The sequence below is a fragment of the Zerene cesonia genome, chromosome 17 (assembly GCF_012273895.1).
Source record: "Zerene cesonia ecotype Mississippi chromosome 17, Zerene_cesonia_1.1, whole genome shotgun sequence".
Classification (NCBI taxonomy): Eukaryota; Metazoa; Arthropoda; class Insecta; order Lepidoptera; family Pieridae; genus Zerene; species Zerene cesonia.
The window spans coordinates 7,392,382-7,415,987 of NC_052118.1; the positions used below are offsets into that span (position 1 = coordinate 7,392,382).

General features: G+C 34.0%; 2 protein-coding genes across 3 annotated transcripts in view; one reads left to right on the top strand and one right to left on the bottom strand.

Annotated features, from left to right (window-relative positions):
* The window catches only part of LOC119833697 (ATP-dependent RNA helicase SUV3 homolog, mitochondrial), an 11,021-nt gene extending 3,108 nt beyond the window's left edge, over window positions 1-7,913 (bottom strand). Inside the window, exons 1-13 of one of the 2 annotated variants that reach the window (XM_038357845.1) lie at window positions 7,415-7,913; window positions 7,205-7,325; window positions 6,957-7,125; window positions 6,365-6,551; window positions 5,783-5,860; window positions 4,984-5,075; window positions 4,142-4,281; window positions 3,479-3,613; window positions 2,967-3,073; window positions 2,302-2,495; window positions 1,672-1,851; window positions 760-908; window positions 81-179 (exon numbers count right to left, since the gene is read on the bottom strand). In XM_038357845.1, coding sequence (XP_038213773.1) covers window positions 81-179; window positions 760-908; window positions 1,672-1,851; window positions 2,302-2,495; window positions 2,967-3,073; window positions 3,479-3,613; window positions 4,142-4,281; window positions 4,984-5,075; window positions 5,783-5,860; window positions 6,365-6,551; window positions 6,957-7,125; window positions 7,205-7,325; window positions 7,415-7,838 — 2,075 coding nt within the window. In that variant the 5' untranslated portion in view covers window positions 7,839-7,913. Of the gene's footprint in view, window positions 1-80; window positions 180-759; window positions 909-1,671; window positions 1,852-2,301; window positions 2,496-2,966; window positions 3,074-3,478; window positions 3,614-4,141; window positions 4,282-4,983; window positions 5,076-5,782; window positions 5,861-6,364; window positions 6,552-6,956; window positions 7,126-7,204; window positions 7,326-7,409 lie in introns of both variants that reach the window. The other variant, XM_038357846.1, reaches the window with a different exon arrangement.
* A 1,058-nt stretch (window positions 7,914-8,971) lies between these two features.
* On the top strand, window positions 8,972-18,727 carry LOC119833696 (eukaryotic translation initiation factor 5B). The gene is made up of 17 exons (XM_038357844.1): window positions 8,972-9,200; window positions 9,276-9,338; window positions 9,481-9,641; window positions 9,731-10,869; window positions 11,009-11,173; window positions 11,496-11,618; window positions 11,972-12,190; window positions 12,682-12,795; window positions 13,016-13,243; window positions 13,659-13,841; window positions 14,389-14,550; window positions 15,204-15,334; window positions 15,816-15,948; window positions 16,607-16,714; window positions 17,082-17,246; window positions 17,521-17,628; window positions 18,318-18,727. Exons 1-17 carry the CDS (start codon window positions 9,154-9,156, stop codon window positions 18,501-18,503), a joined length of 3,435 nt encoding a protein of 1,144 aa, XP_038213772.1. The 5' UTR covers window positions 8,972-9,153; the 3' UTR covers window positions 18,504-18,727.
* Window positions 18,728-23,606: the final 4,879 nt, after the last annotated feature.

The window sequence follows — 23,606 nt, forward strand, 5'->3', positions numbered from 1 at the left end:
GTGGGAGAAAAACGGGTGTGAGTTACATACATACAAACATACAAGTGAAGCTAATAAAAGCGTGTTAAAAAAAAACATACCTGGTAATTTGAAAGATCCCTTGCTGTATGATAGCGTCCAGCTCCGTTTCCATTTCGCGGACGAGCCTCACGTCCGGGAACATGTCCGGGAATCTATAGCTGTTTATAAAAAGACGATATCAAAACCTTGTACCTTGTAAATAAAATAGAAGAAATATTAAAAAATAATAATGAATTACTATACACGATGTCGAACTCATTAAATTCATAGTATGCCATTTTTTTATTAGGTTATACTAAAATTATAAAAAAAAACTGGTGGATGTTTTTCGTAGAACATCGAATGAGTTCAAAAAGCAACTAAATGCTAATAATTAATTGTCTCTACAGAATTTCTATATGCATGTATCATATATTATGTGTATATACTTATTTTACTATTTGTTGATATTTGTAAATATTCATTATACACTTGTAGTTTTGTGTAACAACAATCACTTCCTAAAACATAATTTTAAAATCCTTGAACGAAAGTCGCCTGGAATAAATCGCTGTTTTAGCGGCGAGGTGATATTTTTATGTGTATTTTAATATTTGTCTTATTGTATTGTTTTTTTTTTTCTTTTGGTTAAAATAAAGTGATTTTAAATAATCAAAAACTTAGCGTTGTAGTGATTTTATTTAAAAAAAATTTTTTCTATAATCCAATATCTTTCCTATCCCATGACATTCTACTCACCTCAGCCACAAATACAATTCCAGTACATCAAACACAGCTTCCAGATGCACCAGATCCATTATTGTCTTCGGTGCTGGTAGTGGCCAGTCCACTACGTTGCTCAGCCAGTTCTTGGTTAGTGGCTCATTGCGACTGTATTGTCTCACCATCTGTTAAAATATAATCTATATATATAAAATTCTCGTGTCACAGTTTTCGTTGCCATACTCCTCCGAAACGGCTTGACCGATTCCTCTGAAATTTGGTAAGCATATTGGGTAGGTCTGAGAATCGGCTAACATCTATTTTTCATACCACTAAACGATAAGAGTAAGGCAGAACAGCGTTTGCCGGGTGCAGCTAGTCTATATATATAAAATTCTCGTGTCACAGTTTTCGTTGCCATACTCCTCCGAAACGGCTTGACCGATTCTTATGAAATTTTGTGTGCATATCGGGTATTTATGAGAATCGGCTAACATCTATTTTTCATACCCCTAAATGATCAGAGTAAGGCAGAACAGCGTTTGCCGGGTGCAGCTAGTTGTCTATAGAATTAACTTTAGAGTGTTTCCCTAACAAACAGAAACGAATATCGACCATATGAAAGCTTAGTTCTTTCTTCTCAGTTGTAGTTATACAAAAAAAAAACCAGTGTGGCTGTCAAATGTGTAATGTCTACATCAGCGAGTCGCTTTTAGTCCAGATTCAAAGAAAACTAAGCACACTTCGTTCTACACAATATATCATTCTTTCTTTCTGTCTTTCACCCTACGAAAAGTAGCAAATGGAAACGAACATTACCTAAATTATTATAATATTTAATACCTTATAGTCACAAAACTAATTACAATAAACCACAAATTAGCTCATGATTTGTTGAGTTGCCTTATAAAACCTCTATGGCCAAAAATAAAAAAAAAAACCCCTCACCTTAAGGAAAGTGGCGCACACGAAGGGCAGTTTATTATTGATCGGCGCGCAACAGAACACGTAGCGCGCGCGCAGCGGCAGCGGCACGTGCTGTATCATCTCCGCGAGGAACTTGAACGCCTCCGTGTTGCACATGAAGTACAGCGAGTCGTCCACCGTGCACAGGTGCACGAATATATCCTGGGAGCAGCGGACAATACATATTTTTTATTAATAATAATATATACTTCATTGTGCTGGCACACAAAACAATCTTAAAAACGAAAAAATACATAAATATGTATAGATGAAGACAATAATGTCCTCTTTTTAAGACAACACAAAAACTACTTATTAGACAATACTTAATAGAAAATATTTCAAAAAGCCACGACCAAGCTATGCCAAAACCCTCTCAGCCCCTACGATAGTTTTATGATTTTATCTCTATCCACAACTATATTCCATTCCCTTTTACCCTTGCTAACTTTCTGCTTGCCCCAGCTATGGCCTAGGCTACTGCAGTAAAGATATCGCTTCAGATTAAAAGAACTTTTAAAATCGATACAGAACTATTTCAGTTCATTCATTACATAAAATAAAACACTCCCTTCCCTTCATTACTTCATAAAATTGCTATATAGTACATACCATTAAACTACTGAGACTTGCGTGTGGCAAATGGTAGGCGTATAACTCCATCTGTTCAGAGGTTGGATGCAAGCCGGCCTGCGTCACTGGGTCGGGCGGTTTCGATAGCAGCATCTTTAGTGTTGGCAGGTCCTCCGCTTTGAATGTTGTCACGTAACCCGTTTCCCAGGCACTACCGTATCTGCCGGCGCGACCTGAAATCAGATATGGGATTATTTTAATTTTTTTTCTTTTTTGATGGATTGATGAGATTTTAAAGATTCACTCTCAGCTTTCACTCCCATTCAATAAATGACATGAAAAAAAATACAATTTCCACCAAAGATCCGTTTCCTTCCCTTCCCAGTTCATTTCGCCTGTCCAGCCGTCAACGCTTTCCTTATCCCTTTCCCCTTAAAAGCAAGCAGCGCATTCGCAGAGGCACTACCTCTCGGAATATTCAAGGGCGATGGTGATGGCTTACCATCAGGCGAACAACCAGCTCAATTGACCACATATGGCATAAAAAAAAAATTCATGTTTACATATATTAAATATAGTGCCATCTACTAGACAGTTTAAACAAATTTTTAAAATGATATATAATAGAAAAGGAGTACTTCCGTAAAGTAAGTAAATTTCAAGATCTTAGAGCGATCAATAGTTAGAAAAAAATTAATAAGTACCTGCTATTTGCAAGGCTTGTGATATACTGATAACATCCATTTCCTTTTCACCATTTTCATTTACAACAGGTTTTATGAGAGAGTAAAATATTATTCTTCTTATACTCCTAAAAATTCACATAAATAAAGTGTGATGGACAAAAATACAATTTTCCATCAAACTAATTAATATATTTATTATAGAGTTAAGTTATTGTCTATGACTGATTACCTATATAAGTTGAATTCATATCATTAGAAATTAAAGACTTTTTAGCGGATTTTAAACGCGATTTATTCATAATATTATCGAAACGCCGGGTTAATAATATGAATGAATCTAGAAACGAGAAATTGTAAATCTTTAATACTCGTGTAAAATCAAACACAATAAAATACTATGAATTAATATATATCATAATTACCTACAAATGGGAGAAACCTTCAGATCAATATATATTCGTATGAAAGTTGACAAAGACATTAAAAGAATTACAAAGCATAAATTAAATCCAAGAGCAACTAAAACTTACAAATTAATACCAAGTCCGATAGCGTCTGTTGCGACCATAACCTTACATGAGCTTTCAGGGTCATTGAATTTATTTGCCTGTGCCAATTTGGTTCCTGGTGGTAAACTACCATATATAACGGCCACTTCATGTCCCCTGAAATATAATAAAAGGTAATCAAATCCTCGATATTAATTGAATTTTAAACAATGTTCCCAACAACGAACGGGGTTATAGAAACTCATTGTCAAGTAGTCCCACTTTCTAATCTTCAGTGGTGCCTCCCCCTGAATGTTGACCTTTTTTCTACAAACGATTTGTTGTAATTATAATCAATCTGATCTGATCTGGTAATCCAAAGACTACTCGTACAATGTAAAACCGAAATTAATGTTAACACAAGTATAAAGTGATAACACTTAATTATGATTGGAAGAGATGAAAAAAAAAACATAAAGAAAACAGAATTTCCTTACTTGTATAGCTTCAAAGTTTGGGAACGATGGATCTTACATATCCATAATATATGTTCTTAAATACGTAATAATATTTTAAGATCATTTGCCACAGAATAATTTACAAAATATTGTCTTCCTGAATAAAATTACATTATTTTAAACTCTCAATAGCTTAAGCAAAAAAACTGTATGACCTTATAGATACCTGCCTCAACAGGGGACTGACCTCTGTTCTATCGCACGACTTACACTGTAAATGTCGTTCTTATTGAAACACACGATACAATCGCCAGGTTTAACATTATCCAATGAACCTAGCGATGAATCCTCTACTTTCAATTCCGTTAATCTTTTGTATGTACGAATCTGAAAAGAAAGTCATACTTATGAAGTTAGTATTTATTTATATTAATATAGTTCTGAAATAGGAAATCAGAAAAAATGTACACCAAATAAAAACACAAGATATAACAAAAGGCAACAAGTAACCTCTATGAGATAACCTTAGTTCATGGATATGCTAGAATTGTGTTGTTTTAATTTTATGTTTCTTCATATTTGTATAAAATATCTATATCTATAAATAGGTATCTACAATAACTTTTATTTATATAAGTATATAATACTTAGCCTTTTTTTTTTTATGTCATAGCGGGCAACTGGGCTGGTGGTTCGCCTGATGGTAAGCGATCACCACCGCGCATGAACATTCGCAGAGGTAGTGCCTCTGCGAATGTGTTGCCCGCTTTTAAGGGGTAAAGGAAAAGGAAAGGATTAACGACTGGAAAGAAGGAATGGACTGGAACGGGTGAGGAAAAGGAAATGGGCCTCCGGCTCCCCCACTCACCGTACGAAACACAGTGGCATGCCACTTTCATTTCACGCCGGTTTTCTATGGGGATGTGGTACTTCCCCGGTGCGAGCTGGCCCAATTCGTGCCGAAGCGTGCTCGACTCCCACAATAAAATTTTACCTTTTACCAAGTAACACCTAGTACTTTATAGTATTGAACCAACTTTAACAAATCACATAAAATAATACAAAAAAAAAACTTATAAAGCTCATTACCTCCATTTCTTCTCCAGTAGTATTGCAAATTTCTTCCACTAAATTTATGGCACCAGCCTCACCACACAAATGTATTTCATCAGCTTGTAAACCTTTAAATAATACTCCATGTTATTAGAACACTGATTGCACTAAATCAAAGCTTATTCAAAAAAATAACATAAAATTCTGAATCTAATAAAAAAAACCATTTACACTAGGGTTATAGTACAGACAACAATTTTTACCAGGCTATTTCTTTCATAATAATTCCTAAAAATTACATTTTTATTAGTACTTCTAAATAAGTATTTGACAGTAGTAGTATGATTTTTTTAATAGTAGACTAGCTGTGACCCGCGGTCGAAACCGCGTAAGTCCGTATCCCGTAGGAATATCGGTATAAAAAGTGCCTATGTGTTATTTCAGTTGTCCAGCTATCTACGAAGCAAATTTCATTGCAATCGGTTCAGTAGTTTTTGCGTGAAAGAGTAACAGACGCACGCATACATATGCATCCATCCTCACAAACTTTCGCATTTATAGTATTATTATTCGCCAATAGATGTCAGGAAGAATCATAATGAATTGGGACTACTCAAAAGTCCTCCTATTTATTAAAAAAGTAAGTTTAAGTCGATAAAACACGAATATGACATTTTCTAAAAAAGATTCCTAGCTAGATCGATTTATCGCCCCCCAAAACCCCCTATATAGTAAATTTCATGAAAATCGTTGGAGCCGATTCCGAGATTCCAATTATATATATATATACAAGAATTGCTCGTTTAAAGATATAAGATAAGTAAATTTTAATTACCTAATACAGCTCGTGTCCACGCCCACCCTCTACCTCTGTCACCAATCATTTGAATTTCATCTATAATTGCTACTTCATCTGAAATAATAAATAATTAAATATATATATAGTTATTGCATTACCATTTACATGAAGTGAAACCATTAAACCTATTGAAACTAAAAAAATAATAATAAAAAACATATAAATTATGGGTATACCTGGCCACACGCTGCTGTGGCTGAGTAATGATTAAAAATATTAAGATTATAAATTATTGGGATAATTAAATGAAATAAATACTATCCTATTTAGTTCTAGTTGGACCAAATTACACATAAAATGTCAAATTTCATCATAATCAGTTGAGTTGGTGAAGAGTTCATTGGGAACATACATCATGACACCAGATTTTTATATATTCAGTACCTTTGATGTGGTGAAAGAATTTTCACAATTAATTTCTTTCTATCTCTTCACAATGAAGATTATATTATAGTATATTAACAAGGTTAACTAGAAAAATTCTCACATGTTCGTATTAAGTTTTAGTAATCATTATATTTATTACCCACCCACTTTATTTGCTATTAAATAACTTACAACTATCATTCAATGATGTCATTTCCACAGTACAAGCAACATGTTTCGATGGAGTGAGTTCTGGTTCGTTGAGCAGAAATGGCTGCTCATCACTTTCTGCAACTTTTTCTTCATCACCATCTATTAGTGTACTATATTGTGAGGCATGTCGTCTTTCTTCACCAGTAATTAGGTCACATGGAGTTCCCTTAAATAATTGTATGATTATAATATCATAGATATTACAAAATTTAGCAATTGATAGCAGCAAATGTCTGTTAACTCTCATCTTATTTGTTAATCTAGAAAATATATTATGTTACACAACATAGCATAAACACATTGTAGTCAGGATAAACAATATACTGAAAATCATGTTTTGATTCAAATAATAATGCTCACAAAACATAGAGACACATCATAGAAAGACACAAGCCTAATTTGTGTTGCCAATGAAAAAGCCATGAATTTTTCTGAACATTAATTCAAACAATTTTAAATTATCATACTTTTAAAAAACTTAAAGTTATATATATATACATAATAACATGGAGTATTATTATTAATTTATGTAGGTTATGGACCAATAAATGATAACAATTTAAATACATACTCTTTTATTTGATTTGTGATATATTTCTGTAGCTAATAGTTTGAGCGGTCCACAATAAACTCCAGATTTGGCAGTGAGGTATCTTTCCATAGCATGGTAAGTCTTTCCAGAGTTTGTAGGACCAGCATGAAACACTATCTTCCTATTTATATTCCGAGCTTGAGGGTACCTTAATTAATTACAATAGTTATTTCATAAGTTTTACAATAATTTTATACAACTGAAAATTTATAACCATTTATATTTACCAATTAGCTGGGGTTCTTAAATCAGATATTTTCTTTAAATCTTCTAAACAGTCTAAATGAGGAAATGCTAACCGTGCATGTCTTAGGAAATATAGAAATAAATCATCTACATGTCCAGCACCTATAAATAACAAATAAGTTTTTTTTACCATTAATTCAAGTCACTTATTATCCATTTTGTTAAACATAAAAATGTGTTAATAACCTCACCAACTAATATGTCACTTATAGTTATATGTAAATCTGGCGGCAAATCATGTTCCAAACAATGTCTTCGAAACGACAAGAATGCTTGATGTAATAACTGGTCATCCAAACCATTTTCAGATGCCAACACTCTCACTTCAGCTTTTTGATAAAATTTATTCAATATTTTTAACAAGTCTTGTTTTTTTAATCTTCCTGTGAATTCTTCTCCTACATTGATGTCATCTGGATTTGGTTTAACTGGGACAGGAACAAACAAAGCCGAAGGGTTACCCTTATCATGTTTCTTGGTTCTTTTGAAAACATAACCTACACTCCCAAGTTTTCCTTTTCGCGGGTTCAAAACACTGGTGACAAAAGGTGTAACACAAGGTTGAAGTCTATCAGTACAATAAATAGTCCATATTCGTGAAAATCCTTTGTACATTTTGATTAAAAAAAATTATATTACAAAATATAAACTAAAATTTATCGAGTTCAATCTGACACATTGCTACAAAAATGCAAAATGTTGAAAATTGACGGTTGACAGTTTACAGTTGACACTAATTCTTAACAGTATATTTTTTTTTGTTCTTCTATGGCATTTATGCGTAAACAGAGGATCGTCTAAGCCTTAAGGCAATAAGTTTGAACTAGGTATAATATATCCCCGTGCTAAGTTTGAAATTTCAGAGAAATGGTAAAAGTATCCTATATGGATTGCAGAAAAAGTACTGATGCAATGTATGTTTGTAACACAACAAGATTGCAAGTCGTTTGAATATAATGTAACATATTACATAGATAATTGCGGTTACGTTGTCACAAATATAATATACTAGCTGCACCCCGCGGTTTCACCCGCGTAAGTCCGTATCCCGTATGCATATCGGGATAAAAAGTTGCCTATATGTTATTCCAGTTGTCCAGCTATCTACGTACCAAATTTCAAATTGCAATCGGTTCAGTAGTTTTTGCGTGAAAGAACAACAAACACACACACATCCTTACAAACTTTCGCATTTATAATATTAGTAGGATATCATGCACACAACATTAACAAACTACATTACATTTTACTGAGAATCTATGATAGATTCTTCTTTAACATTTTAGATTTCGGTCTAATGTATTTTTTTTTTTTACTGATGTCTTATAAATATGTATCAATCAAACCATAATTTTAACCATTTTCAAAAATCTGGGCACCCGTAACAAAATTAACAAAACAATCTTTGTAACCAGAATAGATCATTTTGTTATTTTTGTTTGGATGAAAGCAAAATGATTTGTCTTATAAATAATCTACAGAAACATGTTATCCTTATGATGAAATTCAAATTCTTAACGTTAAAATACTGTCTCTAAAGTTATAGGGTAAACAATTTTGCTAGCTCTTCTAAGTTTAGCTAATTTTCTTTTTTTGAGAAAAATGATATCTAGTGTAATGCGATAAAAATATTTTAATTGGATGGAATTTCATATCCGAAATTGAAGCGCCATCAAATTCTCTTGTATCCTTAAATCACAGCTAATAATATAGAATATTTTGACATTTGACACTTTCACTTCATATTTCATTCGGACATTTAAGTTTGACGTTAGGCAAGTAAAGGACGGACACGACACGACGACCAGAGTTTATTTCGGCTTAGCCTAATTTGTATAGTGATTACGTTTCACATGATACAAATTACCAAATACTCGGAAATAGAACATTATTTTACAGGGATTGTTACTTAAAACAACCTTCTGTCGCCATGGGTAAAGCAAAAAAAGGCAAGAAGAACCAGACAGCTGAAGATGGGTAATTTTCTTTCACATATGTTTTGAATACATTTCTCCCGTTCCGTGTTATTTATTGCAATATTATTAATTACAGTGATAGTGATATTGAAACTACTACCATCGAAAATGTGAAACCAGCACAAACTAAGGGAAAGAAGTAAGTGTTTGAGGTTATATGTATATAGGGTAAATCCTTTCATTTAGAAAGATAAAATTTAAATAAAAATCATTATCCTTGTATTGATTGACTCATGATTAGTACCTACTTATATTAATGAGTTATAATTTCTTAATTAAAGGGCAGTCATTGCATCTGATGAAAGTGAGGATGAAAAGCCAAAAGCTAAGACAAAGCAAAGGAAATCTATTGATTCTGATGTAAAGGAAGTCACAAAGAATATTAAAAATGTATCAATATCAAATAAGTCTCAAAAGAAGAAAGTTGATATCAGTAGTGATGGTAAGATAATCTTTTTCAATTGTTTTATTTTAAATCTATTTATTGTATTGAAAAACATACTATTGTAAATGCTGCATCTTACATTTCAGAAGATTCAGATGAAGAGGTAGAAGTTAAGTCCAAGAAAAATAAAAAGAAGGAGGAGAAGAGTGCTTTCTCTTTATTACAAGTTGAATCTGGGGAATCTGCACCTGAGGCACCGCCATCCTCTGATGATGAAAAACCAGTTCAAAAGTCTTCTAAGAAACCCAACCAGGATAAGAAGGAAGCTGCAGGAAAGAAAGGCAAAAAAGCAAGAAGAAAAAAGGATGAGAGTGATGAAGACATTGAAAAGGTTCTTGCAGAACTTGAAATGGAATATGCTGGAATAAAAAAAGAACCAGCTCCTGAACCTGAACCTAATAAAGTGGAAGAACAACCCGAAGAAAAAACAAAACCTAAAAAGAAAACCAAAAAGGAAACTGTACCTGAAGTTGAAAATGAGGCACAGGATAAAGAAAGTGATAATGAAAACGACATTACTATCAAGACAGCTGCCCAGAAGAAGAAAGAAAAGAAAGAGAGAGAAAAATTAAAAAAGCTGGAAGCTAAGAAGAAAGATCAAGATAAAAAAGATCCTGCAGAAACTAAAACATCTGCTAAACCTACTGAAAAGGTTGAAAGTAAGGAAGAAGAAGTAAAAGAAACCAAAGCACCTTTAGAAGAAAAAGAAGGCGAGGGAGATGCTCCTGTTGAAGGTAAGAAAAAGAAAAAAGGTGACAAAGGCGATAAGGCTGAAAAAGATGATAAAGGTAAAAAGGGTCCCACAAAAAAGACAATCGCTGCTATGCAAGAGGCATTGAAAAAGGTAAAAGAAGAGGAAGAACGTATGAAACGTGAAGAAGAAGAAAGGATTAAACAAGAGGAAGAGAGAGAGCAACAAAGACTAGAGGCGATTAGGTTAGAGAAGGAAAGAAAGGAAAGGAAGAAACAAAAGGAGAAGGAGAGAAAGGAAAGACTTAAGGCAGAAGGCAAACTGCTAACGCCTAAACAAAAAGCTGAAAAGGCAAGAGCTCAAGCGCTATTGGAATCCTTAAAAGCTCAAGGTATTGAAATTGGTTCAGAGAAGAAACCACCAAGGCCAGGAACAAGGATTAAGCCTACTAAACTGAAGACTCAAATGTCACAAGAAGCAACTGCTACTCCACAAGAGGAGAAGAAAGTAGAAATTGAAGTCACTGATAAACAAGTAAGTTCTTCTTTCTGATTATCAAGATCATATGCAATATAATTTTCACAGAATATTTTGATCTCTTAGATATGAGTTGGAAAATGCATTGTTTTAATTTTTCATAAATTATTAATAAATCATTAATATTCATTTTAAGGAACCTGCAAAACCTGAAGAGAAGAAAGAATCTGATACAGAATCAGTAAAAGATGCATGGGATGCCGAATCCTCTGAAGATGAAGCTCCTCCACCACCTAAACCTGAACCAACTCCTGCACCAGAAGCCAAGAAACCAGCACCAGTTGAGGAGAAACCAAAAGAAGTATGCATTATATAAATAAATCCTTCCTACTAATATTATAAATGCTAAAGTTTGTAAGGATGTGTGTGTGTTTGTTACTCTTTGACACAAAAACTACTGAACCAATTGTAATGAAATTTGGTACGTAGACAGCTAGACAACTGGAATAACATATAGGAAACTTTTTATCCCGATATTCCTTCGGAATACGGACTTACGCGGGTGAAACCGCGGGGCGCAGCTAGTTGATACTAAAAATTATCCAATTGAAAAATAAAAACAAAAATTTTTACTACCTCACTGAAATATCATGTGTTACATATAAGTCAACATGCAATTTTAGGAAGATGAGAGTTCAGAAGAAGAGGGCAGTTCAGATGATGATTCAAGTTCTGAGGAAGATTCTGACGATGACCAAATGACTGATGCTCAAAAGAAACGAGAAGTTATTCTTAAGAGATTGGAGGTAAATAATTTTTTTTCTTAGACAGCTGAGCAGTAAAGTTTGGTGGTATAATGATGATGATGATTTTAATAAGTTAACAATTTTAATTATTATCTGCTTTAATTATTTTAAATTTACACTACAAACATATACTATTAGGTATGGTTATTCTTCAATTATTGCTAATTATAATTCAAATTAAATTTTCCAAATTTTTTAAATCCAAATACGAAATTAGTGAAGTCTTTTCTAACCAAAATTATTTTCCTCCAGATAAGACAAGGAGGAAATATTTAGGCAGATTTTAAACACAGTTTCATGCATGACCATTAAAGTGGCATTAGTAGTGTACATTTAATTCGATAATATTCTAGAAACGTCGGGAAGATAATGAAAAGAACAAAGTCAACAATCCGCTGCGCGCGGCCGTTGTGTGCGTACTCGGACACGTAGATACGGGCAAGACCAAGATCCTGGATAAACTGCGAAGGACGAACGTACAGGACGGCGAGGCTGGTGGTATCACACAACAGATCGGCGCTACCAATGTGCCGATCGAGAATATTAAAGAGCAAACGAAACATGTTAAGGGTGTAAGTTGTAACCATTATTTTAATTACCTTTTTTGTGATTGCGTAGTATATTAAGCCTTAACATTTTATTGTCGAAATATTAGAAACATTAAGTAAGAGCCTTGTTACACAATATAAAATCAACAATACTCATATAATATACAAATTGCTTTCATATGCATCTATCAATCAGATGCTGGGGTCTTTGTTTTATCAGTTCATAGTCGCTTTCTCTGTCTGTTTTTGCATATACTTAAATCTTTTTTGTTTTTTTTTAAGTAGAGTGATTCAAGAGGAAGGTTTACATGTGTAATAACATACATTAAACTATTCTGAATTTAACGCGTGCGAAGCAGCGGGCAAAAGCTAGTTTAGTTGTACTCTAACCTAACCTCCTAATTAAGGCAATAGACAAACATAGGCATAAAGAACTTTCTCATTCTACTACTATAACTACTTAAGTAGTCAATTCTTATATAAAAACACTCGCAAAAACCTATTATAAATTGCAGGTGAATGAAATAGCATTCAAGTTACCAGGGCTGCTGATCATTGATACACCTGGTCACGAGTCCTTCAGTAATCTGAGGAATAGAGGTTCTTCTCTTTGTGATATTGCTATTCTTGTAAGTATCCTTTGTTTTTCTTTTATTATCCTTATTAACATTTTAAGCTTCATGATTTCCACAGGTTAATAATTTTTTTTTATAATTTCCACAGTTAATTACACAATATAATACATCTGTCTCACAAACAAATATAGTATATAAACCTTATATAATTAGTAAACAAATAATATTGCAATTAATTACTACAAAACTAAATTTAAATATGATTTTCTTCCAGGTTGTAGATATAATGCATGGGCTGGAACCCCAAACGATTGAGTCTATAAACTTATTAAAGCAAAAAAAGACACCATTTATAGTAGCTCTTAACAAGATCGATCGTCTATACGACTGGCAGAGCGCACAGAGGAAAGACGTAAGGGATATACTGAAGATGCAACAACCTAACACTCAGTTGGAGTTCGAGAAGCGAAGCAAGGATGTCATCCTGCAGTTTGCTGAACAGGTATTGCTTTGAATTCATATTCATATCACAGTATGGTGTTAAATTTTCATGCAAAGTAGGTGCTTGACGTTGAGTTATGGGAAATGTGCCCATGTTATTATTATTATGGTGTTAAATTATGCAATATACGGTAGGTTTCAGAAAAGCACATTAAATGTGTCGTATTAACTTTAAAAGTATGGCGCAGTATTATTAAAATTATGCATAATCAAATAATGGCATATGAGTTGATTTCGAGAATTTTAAATTCTTAAGATTTTTATCCCAAAACCTAAACAATGAATTTTACACACATCGCCACAAAACTATATCTTTATACCATTATAGATTGCAATATACATCTGCAATTATAAATACTAAGAAAAATTTCATTATGAACCATGTAAATTGCCACTCAATTTAATACTCATTTCAGGGTCTCAATGCAGCATTATTCTACGAGAACCCGGATCCCCGCACTTACGTGTCGCTTGTACCAACGTCTGCGGTGACCGGCGAAGGGATGGGCAACTTGTTGGCCATGATCGTGCAAGCCTGCGAGGGGCCGCTGCATAAGAGGCTGGTTTTCTCACAGCAGCTACTTGCTATTGTGTTGGAGGTAAGGTTGATTATAAAAAAAAAATATTAGCAAATAGTCAGTTTTGGGTTAGAGTAAAAAAGCTGTTATCATATATTAATCTGAAACACCACATTGTGCAAATCTGTTTGTACCCATCTATTCTTCCATACAACATGAAGTATTAAAATATAAATTAAGTGGCAAGTGTAGTGCTAGTGTTAAAAAATATACAAATGTCATAATACTACAAGTAGGTGTTAAAGGTTATAATATTTCATTGTTTATTGCAGGTTATAATATTTAGTTGCAAACTTTTTTTGTTGGTTGTATTATATATTTTGATTTACCTTTAAACAAAACAAACAACCTCAAATTTTCAATAATCAATTATCAAATAAATTCAAATTGAAACTTTAATATGTTTCATGAATTCTTTTTTTTTTATAATCGATAGGCAGACGTTTGACCACAATCCTACCTGATGGGAAGCGGAGATGTGGTCTACGTGGGTGAACGTCTACCTAGAAGGTGCCTATTCACCCTGGTGTTGAAGAATTCCTAGTTAACAGCCTATATTTATTTTCAGGTGAAAGCGATCCCCGGGCTAGGAACAACGATCGATACTATTCTGATAAACGGAACGCTACGCGAGGGTGACACGGCTATACTCGCTGGTACGGACGGTCCCATCGTCACGCAAATACGTTCGCTGTTGATGCCGCAGCCTATGAAGGAGTTACGTGTTAAGGTTAGTACTCTGTTATTGAATTTATTCATTTTATTTTATTTAATTTTTAAGAGACATAACAAATAGCTTAAAATTATAGCTATCGTGATTGACCATTCTAAAAGAAAGAAAATAATCCATGTATGACTTAGACCTTAAATTATAGCAATGCTTGGTCAATTACATGCATGGGAATTTAGAAAATTATTAGGCATTACGGATTTATTTTATTAATCTGTAGTTTAGAGAAATAAATGCACATTATTTTGTTTATTCTTGCCACATGACTGTCCTGTATATTAAAAAATAGACAATCTTTAATCTTTAGTTATATGTGAGAAAAAGTTGGACCATGAAGTATTATCGTATTTTTGCTATTCATTTAAGTATTTCCAATACATATTTATATCTTACTAGCTGCGCCCCGCGGTTTCACCCGCGTAAGTCCGTATCCCGTAGGAATATAGGGATAAAATGTGGCCTATATGTTATTCCAGTTGTCCAGTTGTCTACGTATCAAATTTCATTGCAATCGGTTCAGTAGTTTTTGCGTGAAAAAGCAACAAACACACACACATCCTTACAAACTTTCGCATTTTTATTAATATTAGTAGGATAGGATACTTGATGCTATGTAACTAATTATTAAGGTGAAAAATTAATGAATGTTACAGAACGCATACATAGAACACAAAGAGGTGACCGGTGCTCAAGGTGTCAAAATCGCAGCTAAGGAGCTGGAGAAAGCAATTGCGGGGTTGAATTTACTCGTCGCGCAGAAACCGGACGAAGTTGATGTTTTGAAGTAAGTGATATTTTTTTAACACTCTTTTATTAGCTTCACATGTATATTTGGATGTAATTGATTACATTTTGTAAAATTTTATTTAAATTTCTGAATAAGAGTCGCGATATTAACAGTTATTAATCAAAACTGTGCTCGCTTATAAATGTTTAATTTGAATCAACGATTTGAATGTAATATTAGCTTTTTAAAATGTTCAAAATTGTATGATAAAAAATGTGTTAAATTTATTAATAAGACGTAATAGTTGAACATTTGCAAGCTACCAAGGAAGTAAAAACTTGTGCTATATAAGAATGCTTATTGGTGTAATGGCTTTTATACTTTCAAGTTAAGGTTAAACTTATGTGAAATGAACATTCCACTATACAAAGTAGTTGTTGACAAACAGTGCAATTGGTAATCAATACGCAAACTCAAGTGTACAAACAAAAAAAAATCAGAACTCAAATAATCACAAAGAAATAATTTTGGCCTACAGAGAGGAAGTAGCTCGCGAGCTGAAATCGGCTTTGTCGTCGATCAAACTGTCGGAGCGAGGCGTGTACGTGCAAGCGTCCACGCTCGGCTCGCTCGAAGCGCTGCTCGAGTTCCTTAGGACTAGCAAGATTCCTGTGAGTTTTCTTTTTTTTGTTTTTTTTTTTTTAGTTTTCCGTTGCCCTGTAATCTGCTCTTTTGGGCATTAAGCTGGATTTTAAGAATTTAATTAGTCATGACAGGCGTGCGGCCTGTTAATTATCTGAAGAGATTAAAGTCTTTGGAGAAGAGTTAACAAGTATATTGGGATTTTTTTTTTTTTTGTATTTTTTGCAATCAAATAAATTGTAAAAAAAAAAGTGAAGTCCAATGTCCCCTACTGGGGTATAGGGCAGATGATGTTCATTTGTTTCACTGATCGATTTTCTTTACGGACAAGTAGGTGATCAGCCTTTTGTGTCCTGCCAGACCGAGACATTTTTTTTTTTTACGCGTCCCCACCGGGAATTGAACCCAGGACCCCTCGGTTCTACGCTCACGCGTTAACCACTGTGCCAAGGAGGCGGTCAAAATAAATTGTTAGATGTCGTGTATGTTTTCGCGGTAGAAATATTTTAGGCTTGCTTTTCTTATTAATTTTCTGTACCACTATGGAAGCTATCAAATTTATACTCCCCAACGAATATATGTTATAGAAAGAAACACTTAATCTAATTTATATAAATAATTTAGTTGCTATATATTTTTCGATTGAACGTAATTACTTATAAAATTAATTTATAATCTGTATTTCAGTACTCCGCAATCAGGATAGGTCCGGTTGTGAAGCGTGACGTCATGAAAGCGTCCGCCATGTTGGAGCACGACTCGCAGTACGCTACTATATTGGCATTTGATGTTAAGGTTCGTGTAACATGTCTTTATATTCATAGAAATACTGATAATATTGCTTTTAATTAATATGTCAATTTTAAACTAACGTTCCTTAGAAAATGTATGGCGATGTCCGATAGGCCGGTATCTTTTTTTTATTATGATTTATTATTCACCCAAAGCCGTTTCTACAATTGATATTAACGCAATCTTCAGAACCTAATAAGTAAAATATGTGCAATATATTTATAACAGCTAATTCTTATTCAGTTCTATTATAAATGCTCGCTTTCATACTGCCAAATTAGTTTATCCAATCAATGTGTCATTTTTCAATTTTGCTCACAAATGTGTACGCATTAAAGTTCATTATTAAACTCGAAATAATCTCAAACAGATCGAACGAGACGCACAGGAGTTAGCTGATAATCTTGGTGTGAAGATATTCGCAGCTGATATTATATACCATTTGTTCGATAAGTTCACTGCATACAGAGAGGAGTTGAAGCAAAAGAAACGGGAAGAGTTCAAGCATATAGCCGTGTTCCCGTGCAAATTGAAGGTATTAGAATAATATTTTAAAAGAGAAAGTTTGTAAGAGTGTATGGATGTTTGTTACTCTTTCACGCAAAAAACTCTGTTAGGATCTGTGTGAAGTTTCGTACGGAGATAGACTGTGGTCTGGATAAAGACTAAGGTCAAATTTTAACCGTGCGAATGAAGCCACAGGTTCTGGCTAGTATTGGAATGTTTCAATGTATCTTTTTTGGAAATACTGGTTAGTGTAACAATCTTTTCTAAGTTTAAGTTTTTTTAATTCAGATATAAATTCGCAGGTATTACCACAATTCGTGTTCAACTCCCGCGACCCGATTGTTGCGGGAGTTATGGTGGAGGCCGGTATTGTTAAGGAGGGCACTCCTATTTGCGTGCCTAGTAAAGAGGTAATTATTTTGTTTTTTATTTATTAATTGCCATTTCTTTGTTAACTACATAAAACTTGTTTTGTTTTTTTTTCTTATAACTTTCTGCTAGTTAATTTTATTGTCTGCAATTAACAGAACTTACTTATTAAACCTAAAAATAATAAAGAAAGATTAACTTAGTGAATAAATATCACGAGTACTATTTCATAAATAAGTTTATTTATGTTACATACCGTATAAACTACCGAAATAAATAAGCTAGTGCTTTCCCTATATTTTTATTCACTTTGAAATTCCTATCGTCCATTTCGAAGAGCTATAAAGCTTATGGAGCATCCCCATTTCTATGAATCGTACATCTTCATGGTCCTTCGAGCCGGATCACGTTGCATAAAATGATAACAAGCCCTGTAAATTTACTTACAACCAGTGTCGCATCTAATTTATTATAGTCAATAATATTAGTAGTAAACGGGGGAATCGAAACAATTCTCAATAAACTTGTGTTATCAAAATTTAACCTTTTCTACTGACAATTTTTTTTTTTTTATATAAAATGTCTATGAAAATGTATTAGATTAGTTTTTTAAGCGTTTTGCAATTACAGAAAAAAAATTAGGATGTTTTTTTCAATCAACCCTGTTCACGATTACCCTAATTAACCCTATATGCCTAATTTATCTATCTCATTCTCCATCCGCGTCCAGTTCGTCGAGCTGGGCATAGTGACGTCCATCGAGATCAACCACAAGCAAGTGGAGACGGCGCGCAAGGGCCAGGAGGTGTGCATCAAGATCGAGCCGATACCGGGCGAGTCGCCCAAGATGTTCGGCCGACACTTCGACGAGACGGACATGCTCGTCAGCAAGGTTAGTGCTCGCCTGCCGACGTAGCACTGGTTGGCAAGTGCAGTGGCGGATTTACAAATTTTCAGGGTATAGGCTGAATAGTTTTTGCCGCCCTTGCCTCAACAATTGTCATTTCATACATTATTTTTACAATGCAAGTGGAAGTTTGCTACTCCCGAAATGTACAATGACAAGCGAGAGAGAAAAGTCATCGACAAAATTTGTTGTAGGCATCAGCTGAAAACCGTCATAGAAAAATCTTTTTGATTTCTATGAGGTGAAAAAAAAAAATTCGTTCCCCAAATCTGCCGCCCCCAAAATCTGCCGCCCTAGGCTCGAGCCTACTCAGCCTGCTGGCAAATCCGCCACTGGGCAAGTGGTAAGTCGCCGGTTTGGTGACTTACCGTGATAGAAATGGTTGGTTTGGTAAATGTTAGAGTGAAGGCCGTTATAGGTAAGTCGCTGGTTTGGTGACTTACCGTGACAGAACTGGTTAGTAAACCTTGGAGTGAAGGCTAATTATAATAATGGTAACAGACTGATATGAGACGTTTTTGTTGGTAAGCTCAGTCCGTGTGATTGAAGCGATGTTTCAAAAACGAAGGTTCTCAAAGTTCTCAATTAGATTGGTTTTTTTTTTGTGACTCGATAACTTTGTGGGTTTTAAACCGATTGGCGTGGTTCTTTTTGTGTTTTATTCCTATCAATGTATCTGTATATGTAAAATATCTATCTTACTAGGAAATAATTTTGAATGTCTGCCTGGCGCTCAGGGACCTCCGTTAGCTTTGTAAAGAATTACTGGTATCGGTGGTTGCTGACACGCTCCATGACACATTTAATCGACGATGACACGTATCGTGATGATAATGGCGGATGAGTCGCCGGTCTTGATGACTTATTAAGATTATTGATTATAATATAAACTGATAAAAGTAAGGTTTATCAATGAATCTGGAGACTTACTGTGATAATAGCATTAAGTCGTTCACTGATCGACTCTAAAACCACAACATTATTATGTTTAGTCGAAAGTCGTTGTTAGGATGTTTGTCCGTCAATCAAGCTGAAAGTGCTGAACGGATTTTAGACAAATTGTCTACAGAATGGTATACAGATAAGGTATGAACTGACTTGGATGATAGGATACTTTTTATCCCGATTAAATGCTCCCTTGGGATAAAACAGGAAACTTGATATCTGGGCGGAGCCGGGACGAGCATCTAGTATATAATAAAACGTAAAGGTGACTGATTGACTGACTGATTGATGAAATTTGTCATGCAGACAGCCACTTTGTATTTGATAGGCATCCGTTATGAAAGTTTAAATCCTGAAAATTTATTTTTGACGGAACGGGCGTAGCTGCAGGCAACAGCTAGTTTTAATATAATACGATACAAAATGCCATTTTTTGCTATAAAACATATAAACACATTCGCAAAAACGTAACAAAAACCACACAATAAATGGTAATTTAATTATAGTAGCGTATATTTAAAAATGTATTCTTTTTTCTCTATAGCCATAACAACTTAAAATGTACATATTATGGCAACCTGTTTTAGTCATATCGCAAACTTCACTTTGTGCGGTTAGTTCACATCATTTTTCATGTTAATAGTCGGTTTACTAGCTTATAGTTACGGTTTATGTTAGCGCCGGGATATGTATGCTTATTCTGTGAGTTAAATGACAAATAATGTATGAAAATATATGTCAAAAGTGTCAAAAAGGCCATCAGAAACCCGATCAATAAGTGGTAGATTCGACCCTTAATTTTATTAAATCCGTTAATCACAAACTATATAACCGGACCAATCAAGATCAATTGTATTATGTACAATATTACAATATTAGTGCATTTTTAAATATGTATCGAACAATTTTCTTGATTCTTTCAATATTTGTACATTCTACTTAGTTTAAGTAAATCATAAAATATAGGCTAACTAAGTCACTTTTTTATAAATAACTAGCCACGCCCTGCGGTTTCACCCGCGTAAGTCCGTATCCCGTAGGAATGTCGGGATAAAAAGAAGCCTATATGTTATTCCAGTTGTCCAGCTGTCTACGTACCAAATTTCATTGCAATCGGTTCAGTAGTTTTTACGTGAAAGAGCAACAAACACACGCCCATCCTTACAAACTTTCGCATTTATAATATTAGTAGGAAGTAGGATTCTTTTCCACAGAAAAGGTCATCGTAGGGGGGAAATGCGACTCCCAATTCTAAAATGTACCATTGTCCCAAATAACATAATTTCCCTATCAAAAACAAAAATAATCAAGTGAATCGTTTAAAAATCTCCTAAGTTATAAGTAATAGAAATATATTGTCGAATTGTGAACAATCTTCGTATTGAGACGTAGCGTGAAGAAATTAATTCAATTCATTATTTTCGATTGTTTTAAATATCATATTGCAACAGTAAACGCAAGCATGTCTAGAAGCTGTCAAAACTCAATTAGGATGCGCCCGTATTACTTGAGGGCGAAGTAATTGATCCTGGATTTATAAGAGCATTCCAGTTTTTTCCAGAATGAACTGACCTACCGTGACATTGGATCTTATTTATTATATGCAACATGTGTTAGTCGTTGTTATAACATGAGAAACGTAATTATTATTCATACATTGTATGTTAAAGAGCTACGTTCATTGAGTAGAAAATTAATAGTTATTTATTGGATGATAATTGCGATAAAATTGTCCGCTTGAACCAAAACAACCATGGTTTCTTTTTTAGGTATATTTATTTAGAATCACATATATGTCTATGTGTGCTTCGTAATTTACTTATAAAAAAAAAAACAATATAATTGTGTTCTTGACAAGAATAACCAATATAACTTTGCTCAAGAAGAACTGGCTTCGATAAAATTTTATGCCATTTTCAAACATAAAATTTTGCACTTTTTCAAATATCTACACATACAAAATACTTTTAGGTATAACAAATATGATGGGAGCAGTGTTAGTTTGTGAAGCCACATTTCGTTAGCCCTCTATATTTTTAACATTTTGGCAGATTTTTTTTTTACTTTGTTACCTTGTAACACTGGACCGGATGAATCAATTTTGATGATTCTCTTTTTTTAAAAGCTTATAACTCTCGCGTACCCCCGTTTAAATTTTTCACATTCTGAGAATTTGAAAGCTGTTTAGTTGTTTATTAAAAATAACTATGATATACATTAACATAGCGTTTGTTAAATGCAAGATTATGTAAGTTTAAGGGAAACCCTGGAAATGTGTTGCAAAACACACAATGATGTATATATACATATTCCATAGAAATCGATTCACGATTTGAAATCATTTAAGAGGTATATTATATTTTTTATCATTCAATCTAATAATCTAGAGTATAACATGATTGTATGAAAATATGTACATAGATAACGTATTAATAAATTTATTAGAAAGAAGCCCTCGAACAAATATAAACAGCTAAATATAGGGTTAACATGTAGGTTGTTGCTTTCTAGATTTCATTTCCGCCGCAATCAATGCTCTCAGAAATATCCGATGAACGTCGTAGCACGCCTCGATTTATATCAAAATAACTACAAACGGTGCACATTAATATATATTACACTGACATCGTGTGGGAAAGAAAATTTCGCCCGTCATCAAAGTCCGTCGCGAGAAATGGTCGATGTATAAATAGAGTCTTTAAGTTCTATTAGTGTTGTGTCGTTTGTGTTTTGTTTATTGTTATTATTATTATTGGGTATGGTGCGAGAGAGTTGATAATCCCTTTTGATGTTCAAATTACGACTGTTCATTTACGTATTATCCCTACTAATCCCTACTATCCCTACTATAATATTATAAATGCGAAAGTAACTCTGTCTGTCTGTCTGTCTGTTACGCTTTCACGCCTAAACCACTGAACCGATTTTCACAAAATTTGGTATGAAGATAGAAATGAACTTGGGAAAGAACATAGGATACTTTTTAACGCGAAAAAAGGGTAGAAAGGGTTGAAAGAGGGGATGAAAGTTTGTATGAAAGTTCTTTATTGTCAAACCGATTTTGATGAAACTTGGTATGAAGATGGAGCTAAACGTGGGAAAGAACAAATTTATACTATTTGCATCGAGTATCGTTGAGCGTAGACGTGTTTTGTGTTTTAAATTAAATTAACGAGTGTTAAATTCAAGCGAAACTAACAAAGAAGTTTACTGATAAACAGTGCAATAAGTACTAAAGTGAAGTGAACTTATATTTTGGACGCGGTGTAGTTAACGAGCTGGGGAAGCTCCTCCTCACCTTGGGGGAAAGAGAGGTCCTGCGAATTAAAATAAATCATCTCTTTTGCACATCGACTCTGTGTACGGAAACCGGTTTGTTGCATCTACAATGACTAGCAAAATCAGCTGTAACGCTTGTGGCTCGCAAATACGCGATAAAATGTTTATGGAATGCTCTAAATTAAAATGCATGAAAAGGTATGACTTAAAATGTCTTAAAATTGAAATAGAACTTTTCCACGCATTTACTAACGACTACAAGAAAAACTGGGTTTGTTCTGAATGTATTGAATCGCCAAATAGGAGTTTTATAACTGAATACCATACGGTACTCGCAACACCAGATAATAATATTAATATGCAGCGCGGGAATCAATTAAGATATCATACGTCATCGCCTTCAAGTGCGGATTCTTTGATACTGGAGCATTTAATTCAATTACGCTCCGATGTGAATTCTCGATTGGATGTCCAGTCAAACATAATAGCACTTTTGCAAAAGCAGCTATATGACACAAATAAAAAGTTAGACATGGTAGTAACGATTTTGAGTTCACTGGAAGAAAAAAAAGGCTTTAAAATGAATAGCAGGGCAAATATATCAAAAACCGCCGACAGTTCTAAGCCGGTACAGGAAACTAGTAACATGGATACTGCCGCTGAGATTTTAAACGTGCGCACTACTGAGGCCACGAAACTTATGACGTCGTCAGAATCGCCCATGAAAGCAGTTTTGACTTTCGCACCTTTAAATAAAGTTCAAGATGATAGCGAAGAACAAGATATTGGCAAAGCGGTGTCTATAAAGGGGCATGAAAATAATAATAATAGCACAATAAATAACAAGCAATTGAGTGAACGTAAGAGCGTGCAAGTAGGGAGAAATAA

Bases quoted from the DNA above. Each gene is read 5' to 3' on its own strand.
- LOC119833696 (XM_038357844.1), top strand. From the start codon at position 9,154: ATGGGTAAAGCAAAAAAAGGCAAGAAGAACCAGACAGCTGAAGATGG. The intron at 9,642-9,730 runs GTAAGATAATCT...CTTACATTTCAG, and splicing joins AGTTGATATCAGTAGTGATG to AAGATTCAGATGAAGAGGTA. The intron at 13,842-14,388 runs GTAAGGTTGATT...ATTTATTTTCAG, and splicing joins TACTTGCTATTGTGTTGGAG to GTGAAAGCGATCCCCGGGCT.